Here is a 16,659-nt window from a genome sequence, read left to right as displayed (position 1 = left end):
GGGGACCTCTGCATGAATCTCTCCTCGCTCTCCGTTCTCTGTCAGTTTTCTCAGTCCATTTGGTGCTTGGCTGAGTTCTTTATCTTTTTATTTGATGTTTTAGGGTTTCAGGATTGTTTGTTCAGCTTAGTTTTTCAGATCTTTGCTGTGGAGGGACGGTGTGGTGCTTTTGCCTAAAGCGCCATTTTGCCAGAAGTCTCTGGATAAGTTGATTTTTAGTCACAATCCCCAGTCTTCCTTCTTGATGTAACCAATGTCTTGATGTTTGTGATGGTTGTTACTTTGTTTTTGTGTTCTTAACACCCATGTATACCGGTTGCTGTTAAGTCAGTTCTGATTCATAGCGACTCTGTAGGACAGAGAACTCCCCCATCGGGTTTCCAAGGAGTAGCTGGTAGATTTGAACTGCCAACCTTTTGGTTAGCAGCAAAACGCTTAACCACTGTGCCACCAGGGCCCCTCCCATCTGTGCATCCTTAAATCAACATGTTTTCTTTTTGATGGTTTTGATTTTGTAAACGAGTAGAATAATATGTAGTTTTTATGTCAGTTCCTTTAGTTTAAGCTTACATTAGAGAAGACTTTTCCATGCACCATTCAATTATTTTAGTACTTAGTGTTCTTTTATATACTGTGATGAAGTAACAATTTTATCTTTTGACGGTATTTGAGAGCTTTCTATTTTGAGTCTATTATAAATCATACTTTTATGGTTTTAGATCTGTCATTTGGGTCGTTGATCCGTTTTGAATTAATTTTTCTAAACGGTGTGAAGTAAGAATTCAGCTTCAGTGTTTTGCATAGGAAAATCCAGTTGTTTCAGTACTATCTGTTGAAGATCTTCCCCATTATAAACATATTGCTTAAAGACTTTTTTTTAATATGTATTTCCCTCTTGGATATCTTATCCTCATTTTGATCTCAACATGTTCCAAGTAATCTTTGCATCCTTTCCATAAAATGTGCTCCTTTTGCAGGCTTCCACATCTAAGTTGATGGCACACCATCATTACAGTGTTCATGGTCAAAATATTGGACTCATCCTTGCTCTTTCTTCCTCTCACACCGAGAACCATCAGTCCGTCAGGAAATTCTCTTGTCTCTACCTTAAAAGTCTAGGATCAGCCATTGCATGTGTCACTTTTAACGCCATCACTCCTGTCTTCAACTATCATAATTTCTTACCTGATCGGGCATAATCTTCTCATGTATCTCTTAGTTTTTGTTTGCCTCCTGCATGCCAGTTCGTTAAGAGCTGTCATATCAGTTTCTTTTTATGTTCAAAAGCATAAAATTGCTCAGCATTTCACTCAGATTAAATGCCAGTCTTTTCAGTGGCCAACACATTCCCCAGAACATGATATGCCTGCTGACCCCAATCACCACTCCAGATTCCTCTATTACTCGCCCACAACTCACTATGCTCCCATCACGCTAGCCTTTGACTCTCCCTGAAACATGGCAAGACACATTCTTACCTTTTGGCCTGTTCTCTGTTTCTTCTTCCTGAAATAATCCCTTCTCAGATATCCCTTCGGTAATTCCTTAGCATCCCTGAAGTCTGAGCTCAGATCTTGCTTTTTAATGATGCCTACTCTGAATAGTGTAATTGAAACTGCTACTTGCATTGTCAGCACTCTGGATTCTGCCTTTTATTTTCTCGATCATACTCAGCTTTACATAAGATATATAACTTAATGTTGAGCTGTTGATAGCAGACTTACCAACTCTTATTAGAGATTTTTGTTCTTTATTGATATATTCCATTTACGTAGAAGAGTGTCTTGCATATTTTAGCTTATCTGATTTTTTACTCCCTCATTTTTGTTTTTAAAGTAATTAGATTTTTTCTAGAGCAGTTTTGGGTTTACAGAAGAATTGAGTGGAAATTACAAAGTTCCCATGTATCCCTACTTCCTCCTGCTCCCCTTCTTCAGTTTTCCTTATTATAATAACTTGGTTTAGTATATTAAGCATTGACTAACCAATACTGATATATTATTATGGACCCTGGTGGCACAGTGGTTAAGAGCTTGGCTGCTAACCAAAAGGTTGGCAGTTCAAATCCACTAACTACTCCTTGGAAATTCTATGGGGCAGTTCTACTCTGTCCTGTAGGGTCGCTATGAATTGGAATCAAGTCGACAGCGATGGATTTAAAGGCCATAGTTTATATTAGAGTACACTGTGTTATAAACTTGAGGTTTTGACAAGTGCATAATGTAACGTATCTATCTTTATAGTATCATACAGAATAGTTTTACTTCCTTTATGGATTGAATTGTGTTCTCAAAAAGGATATGTTGTAAACTCTAATCTCTATACCTGTGGTTATAATCCCGTTTGGGAATGAGTTTCGTTTGTTTTGTTAATAAGGCAGTGTTAGTGTAGGGTGTGTTTTAAGTCAGTCTCTTTTGAGATACAAGAAGCAGATTAAAGAAGCAGAGATGGGGGAAGATAGATGCCGCACCACATGAACATCGCCAAAGAACAAGGACCTTCACCCAGAGCCTACAGAGAGAGAAAGCCCTCCCCTAGAGTCTGTGCCCTGAATTTGAACTGCTAGCCTCCTAAACTGTTTTAAAATAAATTTGTTTAAGCTACCCACTTGTATTTCTGTTTAGCAAGACTAAATAACAAAAACAATGCGCTAAAGATGCTTTATGCTTCACTTATTCGTCCTTTCCCTCCTCACCAAAAACCTTGGTAATCATTGATCTTTTTACTGTCTGTAAATAATTTTGTCTTTTCCACAGTGTTAATATACTTGGTTTCATACAGTATGTAGCCTTTTTTAGATTGGCTTGTTTTACTTAGCAATATTCATTTAAGGTTCTGCCATGTTTTCTTGTGAGTCGGTAGCTGATTTCATTTTTTATTTATGCCTGTGTGTGTATGCACCACAGTTTACTTATTCATTCATTTATTGGAGGGCATTTTGGTTGCTTCTAAGTTTGAGCAGCTGTGAATAAAGCTGCTGTAAACATTTGTATGCAGGTTTTTGTGTGGACATAGGTATTCAGCTCATTTGGCTAAATACCAAGGAGTGCAATTGCTGGATCATATGATAATAGTATGTTCAGTTTTGTAAGAAACTGCCAAACTGCTTTCCAAACTGATCGTGCCATTTTGCATTTCTGCTAGCCGTGACTGCGAAGTCTTGTTGCTCCACATCGTCAGCAGTTGTTGTCAGTGGTTTGGATTTTAACCCTTTTAATGTATATGTATTTGTATGTTATTGTTTTAATTTCAAATTCTCTGATGACACATGATGTTGATAATCTTTTCATATGCTTACTTGTCACCTGCATATCTTCTTCGGTGAGGTGGCAGATCTTTTGCTCATTTTGTAATTGGGTTTTTTGTTTTCTTGTTTGTTGAGTTTTAAGAGTTCTTTGTATATTTTGAATACCAGTCCTGTATCATATATGTGTTTTGCAAAGATTTGCAAATTTTCAGGAGTTTTTGGTTGATTCTTTTCGATTTTCTTCATAAGACAATATTTCATCTTTGAACAAAGACAGTTATGTTTTGTCCTTACCAGTGTGTTTATTTTTTCCTTTTCTCACTGCATTGCCTAGGACTTCTAGTATATTATGAATAGGAGTGGTGAGTGGGGACATCCTTGCCTTCTTCCCAATCTTAGCAGGAAAGCCTTTAGCTTCTCACTGTTAATTATGATGTTAGCTGTAGATTTTTTTGGTAGATGTTCTTTATGAAGTTGACAGTCTTTTCCTAGTTTGATGAGAATTTTTATCATAAATGGGTGTTGAATATTGTCAAATGATTTTTCTGCATATGTTCATATGATTTTTCTTGTTTAGCCTATTGATGTGATGGATTACATTGATTTTCTAGTGTTCAACCAGTCTTGCATACCTGGTCCATCGTACTTGGTTCATGGCATATAATTCTTGTTATACGTTGGATTTGATTTCAAACATCTTGTTGAGAAATTTTGCGTCCATGTTTATGAGAGATACTAGTCTGTACTTTTTTTTTCTTGTAATATGTTTTTGGTATTGGGTATAGGAGACCTGGTGGCACAGTGGTTAAGTACTCAACTGCTAGCCAAAAGGTCTGCGGTTCGAACCCACTAGCTGCTCTGTGGGAGAAAGATGTGATGGTCTGCTTTTGTAAAGATTTCAGCCTTGGAAACCCTAGGGGCAGTTCTGCTCTGTCCTTTAGGGCCACATTGGGTTGAAATCGACTAGATGGCAACAGGTTTGGGTTTTGTTTCTTTTTTTTCTGTTGGGTAATACTGGCCTCATAAAATTAGTTTGGAGTTTTTTTCTGCTTTTATTTTCTGGAAGAGATAGAGAATTGGTATACTTTCTTCATTAAATGTTTGGTAGAATTCACCAGTGAACCAATCTGAACCTGGTGTTTTCTGTTTTGGGATGTTTTTATTTATTGATTTAATTATTTAACAGATAATAGGTGTATTCAGATTTTTTTTCCTTGTGTATATGTTTAGCAAAAAGTTTTCCTTCAACAGGATGGATTGACACAGTGGCTGCAACAGTGGCCTCAAGCGTAACAACATTGTGTGGATGGCTCAGGACCTGGCAGTATTTCATTCTGTTGTACGTAGGGTCAGTATGAGTCAGAACCAACTCAGTGGCACCTAACAGCAACATGTCTAGATAGATGGTGTTTTCCAAGGAATTGGTCCCTTTCATCTAGGTTATCAAGTTTCTGGTCATAGAGTTGTTCCTAATAATCATTTGTGATCCTTTTAATGTCTGTGGGATTAATGACCTTTTTTTCATTTATGGTATTAGTAATTTGTTATCTTTTTTTTTTTTTTCGGTTAGTCTGGCTAGAGGTTTATCAATTTTACTGATCTTTTGAAAACCAGCTTTTGGTTTGTTGACTTTCTGTATTGATTTTGTGTTTTTATATTTGTTGATTTATTCTGTTATTATTTTTATTTTGTGTTATTTAGAAGTGTGTTCTTATTTTGGGATTTTGCAGGTGTCATTCTGTTATTGATATCTACCTTAAGTTCATTGAGGTCTGGGAGCATACTATGTGTGATTTCTAACCTTCTATATTTTTAAAGTTGTGTTGAATGTTCTCTGTGAGCTTGAGAAGAATGTGTATTCTACTGTTTTTGGGTAAGGTATTCTATAAATGTCAATTAGATCCATCATTGATGGTGTTGTTAGTTGAATTATATCTTTACTGATGTATTTTGCTGATATATCAGTTATTAATAGAGAGGAGTATTGAAGTCTCCAACTGTAATGATGGATTTGTTTATATTCTCCTTGCAGTTCTATTAGTTTTTGCCTTACATACTTTGGTGTTCTGTTAGGCACATACACTTTAAGAATTGTGTTTTGGAGAATTGCAAAACTCTGATATCTTAGGCTAGTTTGTTGCTTACACTGTCTTTTCAAACTGTTTTTTGTCTTTTAGTATGTCTTGTAGTTTTTTGTTGAAAATCGAAGATTGCATACTAAGTAAAAGGATCTAAGATAAATAGCCCTGTAGTATAAGCCTTGTAGTTTATATGGCTAAGTTAGGCTATTTTTATTGTTTCCTGTAGGTATCAGAGGCCCAAAATGTTTTCTTATGTTCTTGTTTTTGATTTTCTTGTGTTTGTATATTCTAGAGACTCCTTAAATAAGGTTTGAAAATTGGTGTACTTTCATTTGTAATTTCCTGTTATTATATAGGAATCCTATTGATGGGTGGTAACATGTGCACGGAGGAGTATTCTGTAGTCCAATGATTAAGTCTCAGTCTTTTAGTGAGCCTATTTTTCTGGGCAGTAACCTCACAAGTACTTCTCTGCTACTACCATTCCCCACTTTGATGAAACAGGAAGCCTAGATGGGGCTGGAGTTGGTTATTTCACTATTGCAGCTAAGTTCAGTTCTTTCAAAATAACTTCCCTTGAGGATAGGCCTTGTTAAGGCAAATAGAAATGTTCTTGGCAGGTTTCAAAATGGCAACTTTTCTTCTTACACCTACTGGAAGCACAAGGGGATTTTTCTCTGATCTTCACACTGAGGACCTGGTTGGGTTTCAGGAGGTAAAACTTACAAAACTCTGTGGGTCTCACTAAGATTGGCCCCCTTGGCATGTTTACCCCTCCATCTTGTCCACAGAGCCTCCAAGAATTTGTCAATTACAGTTTCAGTTTTCGTACTCTGGTACTGATTCTAGCAGTGGTTTCTGCTCCTCAGCTTCTGCTCTGGTATGATTATCTGTGTCTGCCTATGTGTCTCTCCAGTATGGGGGCAGCAGTTTGCCCATCATCGATATCCATTTTCAAATTTTCCGTTACCATAAACTCATTGTTTCTTAAATAGTGACCCTTTCCCTCCGTCCTACCTATGATAATTTAATGAACTTTGGTTTTTAAGTGTTTGCCTAATGAGTGTTAGGGTTTTTATTAGCTTTAAAATGTGTAACATGGCTCACTGCAATGGAGGAGACTCTTGAATTTTGACTGTGGGTCCAAGTTTGGTGTGCATCGTCATACCAGGAATGGTTAGAGATGACCTAGACAGTTCACTTCACACCCCTATCCTGACAAGAGTAACCTTCCTGTTCTACAGCTGCTCTGCTGTTCAGTCCAATTTTAGTATCAGAAATGCAATGTGACAGCTTTTTTTTCTCTACGTTTGGAGGCCAGTGGGTTGAGGCTGTTTCACAGAGGCCGGTCTTACAGCCTAGGGGATGCCAGTAGTCAGAGTTCAGGTAGTCATCTTTCTGTGCCTTTCAGGGCTGCAAATGTGAGAAGATTTTCAAGTGGACGCTATAGAGGCTGGTGAACAGGTCTTTGTTTCCTGGGGTTTATGGGTAATTTAACAGCTAAACTTGCACTTCAGTGAACTTACTTAGAAAGTGGGAATCTTAATCTCTTTCTCATACTCAACAGACACAAGGGAATGCTATTCTGCTTCTTGGAGAGATAGGGCTCTTTGTCATTTTCTAACATTAGAGCGTGTTTGGGTGTCTGGGTGTATGTTGAGGGGAGCAGTCACCAAAAATTGGTCTTCAGTATCAGCAGGTCTTGAAAGTTTGATAATTGTGGGGAGATCTAGATTCTCATGTTTCCTCTCACCTGAGCTCTGTTTGAGTTTTGAGTACCTTTATCTCTATCTGTGAAAGGGACAGAGGAGGTGATAGTGTAACTACTGAGTTACTGAAAAAGAAGTGAGACATGTAAAAATTCATAATTCTTCAAGAGAATATTCGCTCTGTGGCAGGTTGTCCTGTCACCTCCTGACCACCTGGAGTTCTTCAAGAAAATACTGTGCAGGACCTTGGCTTGCCAGTTTGCTTGTGTGGGCCCCTGAGTTTCTCAAGGCTGGTGAGGGGCAAAAGGAAAAACTGCCAGTCCTCAAGTGTTTCTCAGTTATTATCTCATCCTGCTTTTACTCTGTGCCTTGTGTCTTGTATAGTGTTCTGGTGGATCTTATGGAAGGAAGTTAATTTTTTTTCCCAAAAGGAAGTGGAATTGTAGAGCATTTCTCTAATTTCTGTTATGTGCTCTTGAGTTTCTAGATCATAAAGATAGAGAAGAATAAGACTGAAGTTTGTCACAGTGAGACTGTGGAGAAATAAGTTTCAGTTTGTTGGAGGTATTGTTAAATCTGTGAGACAGGATGCCATCAGTGAGGATGTGAATGTAGACAGTGAAAAGAAAAGAATGATGGCTAAGCCCAAGAATAGACCTTGGCATAGGACCTGTGTGAAATCCTTGTGAATTCTCAGTTCCCCAGGACTGTCAGCCTCACCCATTCTTTTGTACACATTGGAGTACATGCTAACTTGCTGAACCAGAATATGTGGGATGTTTTAGGACTCAGTGGTCGTTGAGGATGTGGCTGTGGACTTGACCCAGGAAGAGTGGGCTTTACTGGATCTTGCTCAGAGGAAACTCTACATAGATGTGATGTTGGAAACCTTCATAAACCTGGCCTCAGTAGGTAAGGATGGCGTCATTTTTTTATTCACTCTTTTAGTGAGCAAACATATTGTACTCATCGATCTCAGTCCAGTATTTAGGTTGAGGAAAGGCAGCATATGGTTAAACACACAGCTGTGGTCATTTGCTCTGTGGAGTGTATGTATCCTGACTTCCCCGGGCACATAAAGCTTTATATATTAAGCTGGGTTTTTATTTCTGTTGTAGTCAAAAGTCTCAAGGCTCTTTAAATGTTATAAGTGGGAGCATTGATTTTAGAGGTCACTTTGGGATACAGAGATATCTGGTTTGTAACCTTATAAAGAGTTTCACTGTGGTTAAGTTTGACATGATTATTTTGCTGCAAATAAACTTACATTTACCTCCAAAGATCCTAAAGATGAAAACGTTGGCTTGGTGTAAAGTGCTGCTGGGGGTAGTGGTGGAGGTGGTGGTGGTGGTGGTGGTGGTGGTGGTAGTAGTAGCAGCAGCAGCAGCAGCAGTGTTCAAACCGTCAAACTTCAGGGTTCATAATGACCAGGATCAGCCCAAAGCTGATTCCTGTGAGGTGGAGATCAGATATACCTCCACTCTCCAAGCTTTTTACCAATTTTGACACCCGCCATCCCTCCCATGGCACGCTGTACTTCTTTTTTGGATTCAATAACCTGTTGCAGTGGCCAAACAGGACTCACAGACCATGATACAGTTAAGTGGTTTATTACACAACAGGGTACAACTCAGGATGAGGATCAACAGGCTACAACTCAGGATCAGGATCAGGAAGCATGTAGGCAATCTCTCTTCAGTGCAGGACAGCTCTCTCAGCTCCTCTCAGCTCTGCAGGCCTCCTCTTGACCCCCTCAGGACAGGATTTTCTTGATTCTGCAGTCTGTCCCCACCGACTCTGCCATAGGGCCCCTTTTGGGTTGTTGCTACTGGCTCTGCCGCTGGGCCCCTTCTGGGCTTCTTACTCTGGCCACCCTCTAGCTTTTTCACTATGGATTTTTTAACATACATTTTACTAGTCCAAATCAGTCATTAACAATTTGTCCATAGGGCAGAAACTTCCAGGGTGAGGTCAGTCTGGTACCAGCTGCTCAAGTTTGCTCTAGGTGTGCATCTGATATGGTCAGGTTCTCCCAAAGGTCATCTCAGCTTCATCCTGTGTGGCATCTAATAAAATTTAACCGAGAGAAGATTATTTCCTTGCTCTGAGGCTTGTCAGTTAATCAGCACAGCAAAACTTTTAAGGAACATTAGGTTTTGCCATTGTACTCCAGTCCAGCAGTGCCTTTTCCTTAGTGCACTCTTTAGTTACAACTTCTACATTTACTGTTTTTTACAATCACAGTTAACCATCTAACAACAGTCACAACTGAATCATAAAATATTGTTTCACATCTTCTACTCTCTCTTCCCAAGATTTATCAGGAAAAGAGGAAGCTATTCAGTGGCGCTCCTCTCTTGTTGCCTTCATTTTGAGTGTAAGTACACTCATGAAAGCACGTACAGTGTCTTCATGCTTTTATCTTCTCCTGCTTTAGACAGCCAGTGTTTTAATTGCTGTCTCTATCAAACCACTATTCTGAAGAGACAGGCATGTTCATGGGCCTGAAGAACTTTCTGTTCTGGTTGGAACTGTCAACATCCATAAGTAAAGTTCAGTCCAGGGCAAGCCATCAACTTGTAGCAATCTACACCAACCTACGGTGTCAAACATCTTTTTTTCCCCCTTTCAGCTAATCTTCATCCACATTCATTTGGGGTCAGTTCATCCCTAGCCATCCAATCTAGATCAGTGGGTACCAGCCATTGGCTTGGGAGTCCACATAACCCCCTGCACATCAGACTGGCCAGCTCCTCCTTTCGCTCCCCAGGGCTAGGTCAGTGGTTGCCAAAGGAACGTGTCCAAATTCAGCCCATTTCTTCATTGCTGCATCTCCCCCACTTTCACTCATCTTGTGACCCAGGTATGTTCAAGCAAACATACTAAGCTGTCTACTTGCTGGCTTCCATTAACTTCCAGTCCTGGAAAGGGGTTCTTCTGATGGGTAACTGGCATGTCGTATTCAACAAACCCTTCAGATTCCATAGGTCTGTGCCCCATGTAAACATCCTTTTACTGTTCATTCACCAAGCAGGTCTTTGATCAGTTGAGCCTTCAATCACTGTGGTACGCTCAAATGCACGTCTACTGATCTTACAGGCTATTGGCATAAGCCTCATTTAGTACTTATTTCCCCTTTTGGCATATCTAAGTATTGCCTGAAGGGCAGAGTTACATGCTGTTTTTTTTTTTTTAATCCAATATCCAGTAGTCATTTCCATCATATATTCAGATCTGTTTTACAACATCAGGTAGGGAAAACATTCAATCAGACAAATACAATTATATTTAGATACCAGTCCAAATCAGATAAACATGTAACCTTTTTAAACATTCCAGTTTCATTTTCTGTTTTCCATCCTCTGTCTTACTCCTTTGTAAGCATTCAGCCCTATGTCTCTGGTTGGATTGAATCAGAACACTCTGGTCCCCATCCGTCATCTTGCTTAACCTACTGGGCTTTCACCACAAACCACTCCAGATGCATCTTTCCTATCCACTGCTGCAGCATGACATTTCTTACTTTTTTGTCATTAAATATAGCAACAACCAAAATAAATATCTACTAATCAAAAGTTTCTTATCCCATGCCTGTTCATCCTTCTGGGCCTGTTGCCGCTGGCTCTGCCACTAGGGCCCTTTCTTCTCACTGTCTTCAGTGTTACAGCTCTTAGGAGGTTCCTTGCTTCCTCTCTCTTTGCTTATTCCTTCTGCTGCTTCTTGCTTCTTTTACTGCTTCTTCCTGTCTCTTCCTGCTTCTGAAACCTCTGTGCGGTTAACTGCTTATGTCCACAATTCATTGTCAATTTCAAGGCATGGCCCTCCTACCAGGGCCACCAACTGACCAATTCTCTCTTGGCAGGCCGCAGATACTTCATTTGCAAAGTAGGCTTTAGAAACTTTATTTGCGTGGTCTGTAGTCATTTCATAATGTGTAATATATTGACCAATCCTTGGAAGGTGGGCTGCAGCCCAGGGCGAGGCAAAAAGTATCAAACCAAACTGTTAATTGCTCATCCAGGAAATGTAACCCTCTAGGGTAGAAAACTAGGGCAAAGGTAATTCCTAAGGGCTTAGGAGAAAAATCGGTGAAGCTGTTTTTCCAAAGAACCAAGGCAAAAGACCACATAAAGGAACTCTTTTAACGACACTGTGTCAGGTAAATGTTCTCTTCAGTATCTTTTCTCGTGATGTTCCTTTCCTCATGAAACCACGTCAGCTACATGTATTTGTTCTCCCAGGGAAGCAAGAGAAAGATCTGAGTAGAGTAGCGATAGAACTCATACAGAGCTACTCTGTCAGGAAGCATCAAGAATGCAAGAATCCTTTATAGGATTAGCCTTGTATGGAGGGAACTAGATTTGAATAAATCCATTAGAAAAAGTCTCTTTTTGGTTTAGGAGACTGAGGTTCTCAGATACCTGAGCTTGCTTTTCTGACTTTCTTCAGTCTTTTCACATCTGTATTCATGGAGAAAGACCATCCTCATTTGCTTTTTCAATGTTACATGTGCCTTATGTCCAGTAGCGTTTTCCTTTGCTGTTGTTAATACACCGTATTTGTGTCACTGAGACTCTGAATTCTCATGGAAGTATTTCCTAGTCAGCTGTTTTTGACGATTGCCAAAGGCCTGTAACAGTGAAATGTGTCAGTTTTTTTTGGCCCACAGGTGCCTTTTTTCCTCTTAATTATTTTTTCTTTTTTGTTTCATATTGCGAATCTTAATTGGAATCATTGGGTCAGTTTCTCGAAACCTTAATGATGGAGAAAATTTATCTAGTGAATATCTAATAGTGCAGTTCACGAAGAATGACAGCTTGTTCTACAAATTAGAAGAAATCAGCGAATTGCACGGCATTGAAGATCAGCATGAAAACCAGGGGAGACATATGAGGTGAGTTTCATTCACTTGAAAGAGCAGTGTGGGAAGAGTTAGTCTTAAGGTGTAATGGCATTAAATATATAGATACAAGTATCCCCTGGTTTTTGAAAATTTGCTTTATGCTACTTACGTTTACAGCTGACTTATATTTGTACCTGTTTTCACTAACCAAAAAAAAATCCAGAGGATTTTCGCTTCTAGAAGAAAAGTGAAAATAGCATTCAGTGGTTTGTTTTGCAGCAAGCTGTTAAAGAGGCAGCGTGCACTCAGAGCAGTGAGAATAGCATCACCCCTACTTCAGGCTTCAGGACCTTCTACTCCCTGAGGGTGGGAAAAGGGCAGCCGTTCCCACCCACTGACCCCCTCCTTTCCTTCAGCACACCACTTCCCCACCGTACTTTTGTCCACCCCCTCTTTCCAGGCTCCCACTGGGGCATGATCCATAGTTGCCAGCCTCCCAGAGAGCCTGGGCAGGCAAGCCGGGGTCTGGCTCTGCTCCCTTTCCCTAGGAGAGGGAGCCTGGGGCCAATCCCCTGCCCCCCACAGTGTGTACTATCTGCTCTCAATCAGCCTGTCTCTGCAGGTCTCAATCTCAGGTGCCACTGAGGGTGGGAGGAGTGGCTGATTTGGCCCCTCCTCCTCAGGTTGTTCATGGCCTCTGCCTTAGCCTCGCCTTGCCCCCTCGCCGCCTAGGCCTGGCCATACCTGGGCTGCGGTGGGGGCACCTCCCAGTCCCTCCCAGAAGGTTGACACGCTGGCCACTCCTGGATGCATGAGCTGGGGAGGACAGTGACTGGGGCATTGCGGCCCTAATCTGGGAAGGGGGTGGTCCTCAGGGCCTGTGTCCCAGTTGAGGGATGTCTCTGTGCTGGCCAAGCTCCTTCCCCAGCAACTACACTTCAGCGTCAAGCTGCCATAGCTTTGAAATGTGTCTGTGAGCATCTGCGCATTATTATGATTTATCATATCTTTCCTACTTTTACTATTTCTTAATGTTATTTTAGGTTTTATGTGTTATTTCGTATAACTTGGTTAGTTTTTGGGTCTGGGAACGCTCAAAAATTTTTCCCGTATAAATTAATGCTAATTACTTCTTCACTTTAAACCATTTTGACTTTGGAAAAGTTTCGTAGGAACGCTCTACTTTTGGATAGTAGGGGAAGTCTGTATATGTATGCATATAAACTAAAATTATGTGTTCAGAGAATTTTTACAATATAGTATTTTCATAAATGTGAGTCAGAGGTGTATTTGAAATATATTTCACTTGTACTCAATTATCTAAAAGCCCTATATTTGAGAAACACCGTGACAATAATGATAGTATCTCTGCTAGATGATTTAATCTTTAAAACAAGGCAACTCGGGGCAAAATACACATTCACTGTGTTTGTTAAGGCTGATATAGTAACAAATTTATTTCCAATAGCATGGTGCTTGTTTTTAACAGAGAGCATACGGAAGTTAACTTCTGTGAAAGGAACAAAGGCAGTAAGTGTGGAAAAACCTTCAGCCAGACTGCAAATCTTACTGTGCTCAAAACAACTACTCCTGAAGTAAATACTTCTGAATGGCATGAGTCTGGAAGAACCTTCATGGATCATTCAACAGTTGAACATCATATCAGATCTCGCATTGGTTGCGATACGTATCAGAGTAAGGAATGTGGAGAAGCCTACAGTTGTTCCTCTTACCTAAGCACTCATGTGAGAACTCTTATTGGAGAGAAACCCTATGAATTTAATGAATGTGGGGGAGATTTTTGTAGTTTCTCATCTTCTCAGATGCGTGTGAGTGATCATACACATGAATATGAAGAATATTGGAAAGCCTATACTTATCCTTCATCCCTCACATTACTTACACAGTTTCATAGTGGAGATAAGCCTTACAAAAGTAAGGAATGTGGGAAAGCATTAACTTATTCCTCATCCCTCACTGAACATATACAGATGGACAGTGGGGAGAGGCCTTTTGAATGTAAGGAATGTGGGAAAGCCTTTCGTTATTTCTCAGATCTCACTAGACATATAAGAACTCACAGTGGAGAGAAGCCTTATGAATGTGAAGAATGTGGGAAAGCCTTTAGTCAGTCTTCACATCTCACTGACCATATGAGATCTCACAGAGGAGAGAAACCTTATGAGTGTAAGGAATGTGAGAAAACTTTTCGTTATTTCTCAAACCTCACTAGACATAGAAAAATTCATAGTGGAGAGAAGCTTTACGAATGTAAGGACTGTGGGAAATCCTTTAGTTGTTCCTCAAACCTCACTACACATATAAGAACTCACAATGGAGAGAGGCCTTACAAATGTAAGGAATGTGGGAAAGCCTTTAGTCGTTCCTCATCCCTCACTAAACATATAAAAACTCACAGTGGAGAAAGGCCTTATGATTGTAAGGTATGTGGCAAAGCCTTTAGTCAGTTGGCACACCTCACTCTCCATATAAGAGTTCACACCGGAGAGAAACCTTATGAATGTACGGAATGTGGAAGAGCCTTTAGTCAGTCCTCTCACCTCACTACACATATAAGAACTCACAGTGGAGAGAGGCCTTATGAATGTAAGGAATGTGGGAAAGCTTTTAGATGTTCCTCATCTTTAACTAATCATATAAGAACTCACAGTGGAGAGAGGCCTTATGAATGTAAGGAATGTGGGAAAGCCTTTAGTAAGTTGGCAAATCTCTCTCTCCATTTAAGAGTTCATACTGGAGAGAAGCCTTATGAATGTATGGAATGTGGGAAAGCCTTTAGTCAGTTAGCGCACCTCACTGATCACATAAGAACTCACAGTGGAGAGAGGCCTTATGAGTGTAAGGAATGTGGAAAAGCCTTTAGTCATTCCTCATCCCTCACTAACCATATACGAACTCACAGTGGAGAGAGGGCGTATGAATGTAAGGAATGTGGGAAAGCATTTAGTCAGTCCTCATCCCTAACTAAACATATAAGAACTCACAGTAGAGAGATCCTTTATAAGTATAAGGAATGTGGAAATGTCTTTAGTTATTCATCCTCTCTCTGTAAACATACTAACTCACAGTGGAGAGAGTCCTTGTGAATGTAAGGAATGTGGGAAAGTCTTCAGATGTCTCTCAGTCTTTGAAACATATGCTGCAGAAAACATAAGTCTATATAATGTTGAATGGCTTTCATGCTCTTTTTCCAAACCTGAAAGAATATATGGCAGAGAAATCATGTAAGTGTAAAGAATGGGAAATATTTTGTTTTTCTCCCCATACTTTCAAAAACATTTGAATTAATCCATATGGAAAAACCCGTTGCCATCGAGTCGATTTCAACTCATAGCGATCCTATATGACAGAGTAGAATTGCCCCATTGCGTTTCCAGGGAGTGGCTTGTGGATTCGAACTGCTGACCTTTTGGTTAATAGCTGTTAACTGCTATACCACCAGGGCTCCCCATATGGAAAAGTGTTACCTAATTAAACTATGTGAGGAGTTACACTCTAGAGACACCATGTAAATGTGAGGTACCTGGGAACATGTATACATTTTTCCATTCCTGGCAACATGTGAGCTATTATACTGTGAATTAATCTTAGGAATGTAAAAGGTGATGGAAACTTTCAGTGTCTCCAGAGACCTCACACTGGAGAGACCCGGTGACTGTAAGTGTTGTAAGAAAGCCTTCAAACACATTCCCCTTTTTGTGCACAAAGAAGTTCATACCAGGGAAGAAAGTTATTTAGATTTACAAATGTAGAATTTACAGTATTGTAGCCCCATGTGCATAGATTTCCACTTTTTTCTGATGTAAACATTAAGGTAAATATCACTCTAAGTACTCTTCTAATTCTAAAACATGAATTTTCCATAAGTAGTAGTTGTATTTTGGTTCATTTGCATAAATTTTTTTCATTGGAAAATTTTATTAACAGGTGTGTTGCGGTGTGTTCCTTATTTACCAATTATGTTAAGATTTAATATTGTTTCAGAGTATAAAGCAGCCTGTTGTTATTGTAGAGAACTTTTATTTTAACAAAAGTGTATGGTAAAGCAGAAATCACTTAGAATTTCACAACGCTTGGTATTTCAGTATTTCCTTTCAGCCTTCCTTGTATGCAAATCAATGTTTTTAATAGAATCAGGATTGTACTGTATGTTTGATGTTATAGTGGATATATTTTGCATTGCATCTCATTTATACTCTTAGGTACCATCATGATCCCTGGATTACTGATGAGGAAACAGCATAGAAAGTTTTAACTCAAATTCCCACCATCCCATGAAAGTGCCCCTCTCTCAAATGGTTTGAGAACCAAGGTTTGCATGGAAGGACAGCTCATTCTTGGACCTGAGGTGATGGTGGGCCCACACAGAGCCCCAACCTGTCCTACCTGCAGTGAAGCTTCTGTCTTGCACAGGCTCAGAGCCTGTGCTCAGTGACAGGGTACTGGTTTGGTAATTCTGACTGTCCAAGAGTGTCTGCCGCACCAGGAGCTGAGGCTTTGGGCTGTGCTGGAATAGTGGCTGCTGCTTCACCTGATATGAACACCCACTACAGGGCCTGAAGAAGATGGGAGCGCAGCTAGGGTTCCTTAATAGTAGGGATAAGATAAAGGGCTGTTGGGTCTGAAGGTTTATCCAGTGCCACTGTGCTCCAGGCTGATGTGGGAGCTGCCTCGCTGACTCCTCATGTAAAGGGCCTGGGAAATGGTCAAAGGTATGAGAAGCCTTCTAATTAAACCTTCCCTTAAAGCAGCAATTCT

The 16,659-nt window shown here is 40.1% G+C and overlaps 1 protein-coding gene across 3 annotated transcripts in view; it reads left to right on the top strand.

Moving 5' to 3' along the window:
• LOC111820953 (zinc finger protein OZF-like) overlaps window positions 1–16,458 on the top strand; it is a 29,001-nt gene extending 12,543 nt beyond the window's left edge. For 2 of the 3 annotated variants that reach the window (XM_023733179.1, XM_023733178.1), the window contains exons 3-5: window positions 7,823–7,949; window positions 11,781–11,931; window positions 13,370–16,458. In XM_023733179.1, coding sequence (XP_023588947.1) covers window positions 7,823–7,949; window positions 11,781–11,931; window positions 13,370–14,987 — 1,896 coding nt within the window. In that variant the 3' untranslated portion in view covers window positions 14,988–16,458. The remainder of the gene's footprint in view (window positions 1–7,822; window positions 7,950–11,780; window positions 11,932–13,369) is intronic. The other variant, XM_023733180.1, reaches the window with a different exon arrangement.
• Window positions 16,459–16,659: the final 201 nt, after the last annotated feature.

Source organism: Trichechus manatus, unplaced genomic scaffold, assembly GCF_000243295.1.
Source record: "Trichechus manatus latirostris isolate Lorelei unplaced genomic scaffold, TriManLat1.0 scaffold00057, whole genome shotgun sequence".
Lineage (NCBI taxonomy): Eukaryota > Metazoa > Chordata > Mammalia > Sirenia > Trichechidae > Trichechus > Trichechus manatus.
This window is presented reverse-complemented; position numbering and strand designations above follow the sequence as displayed.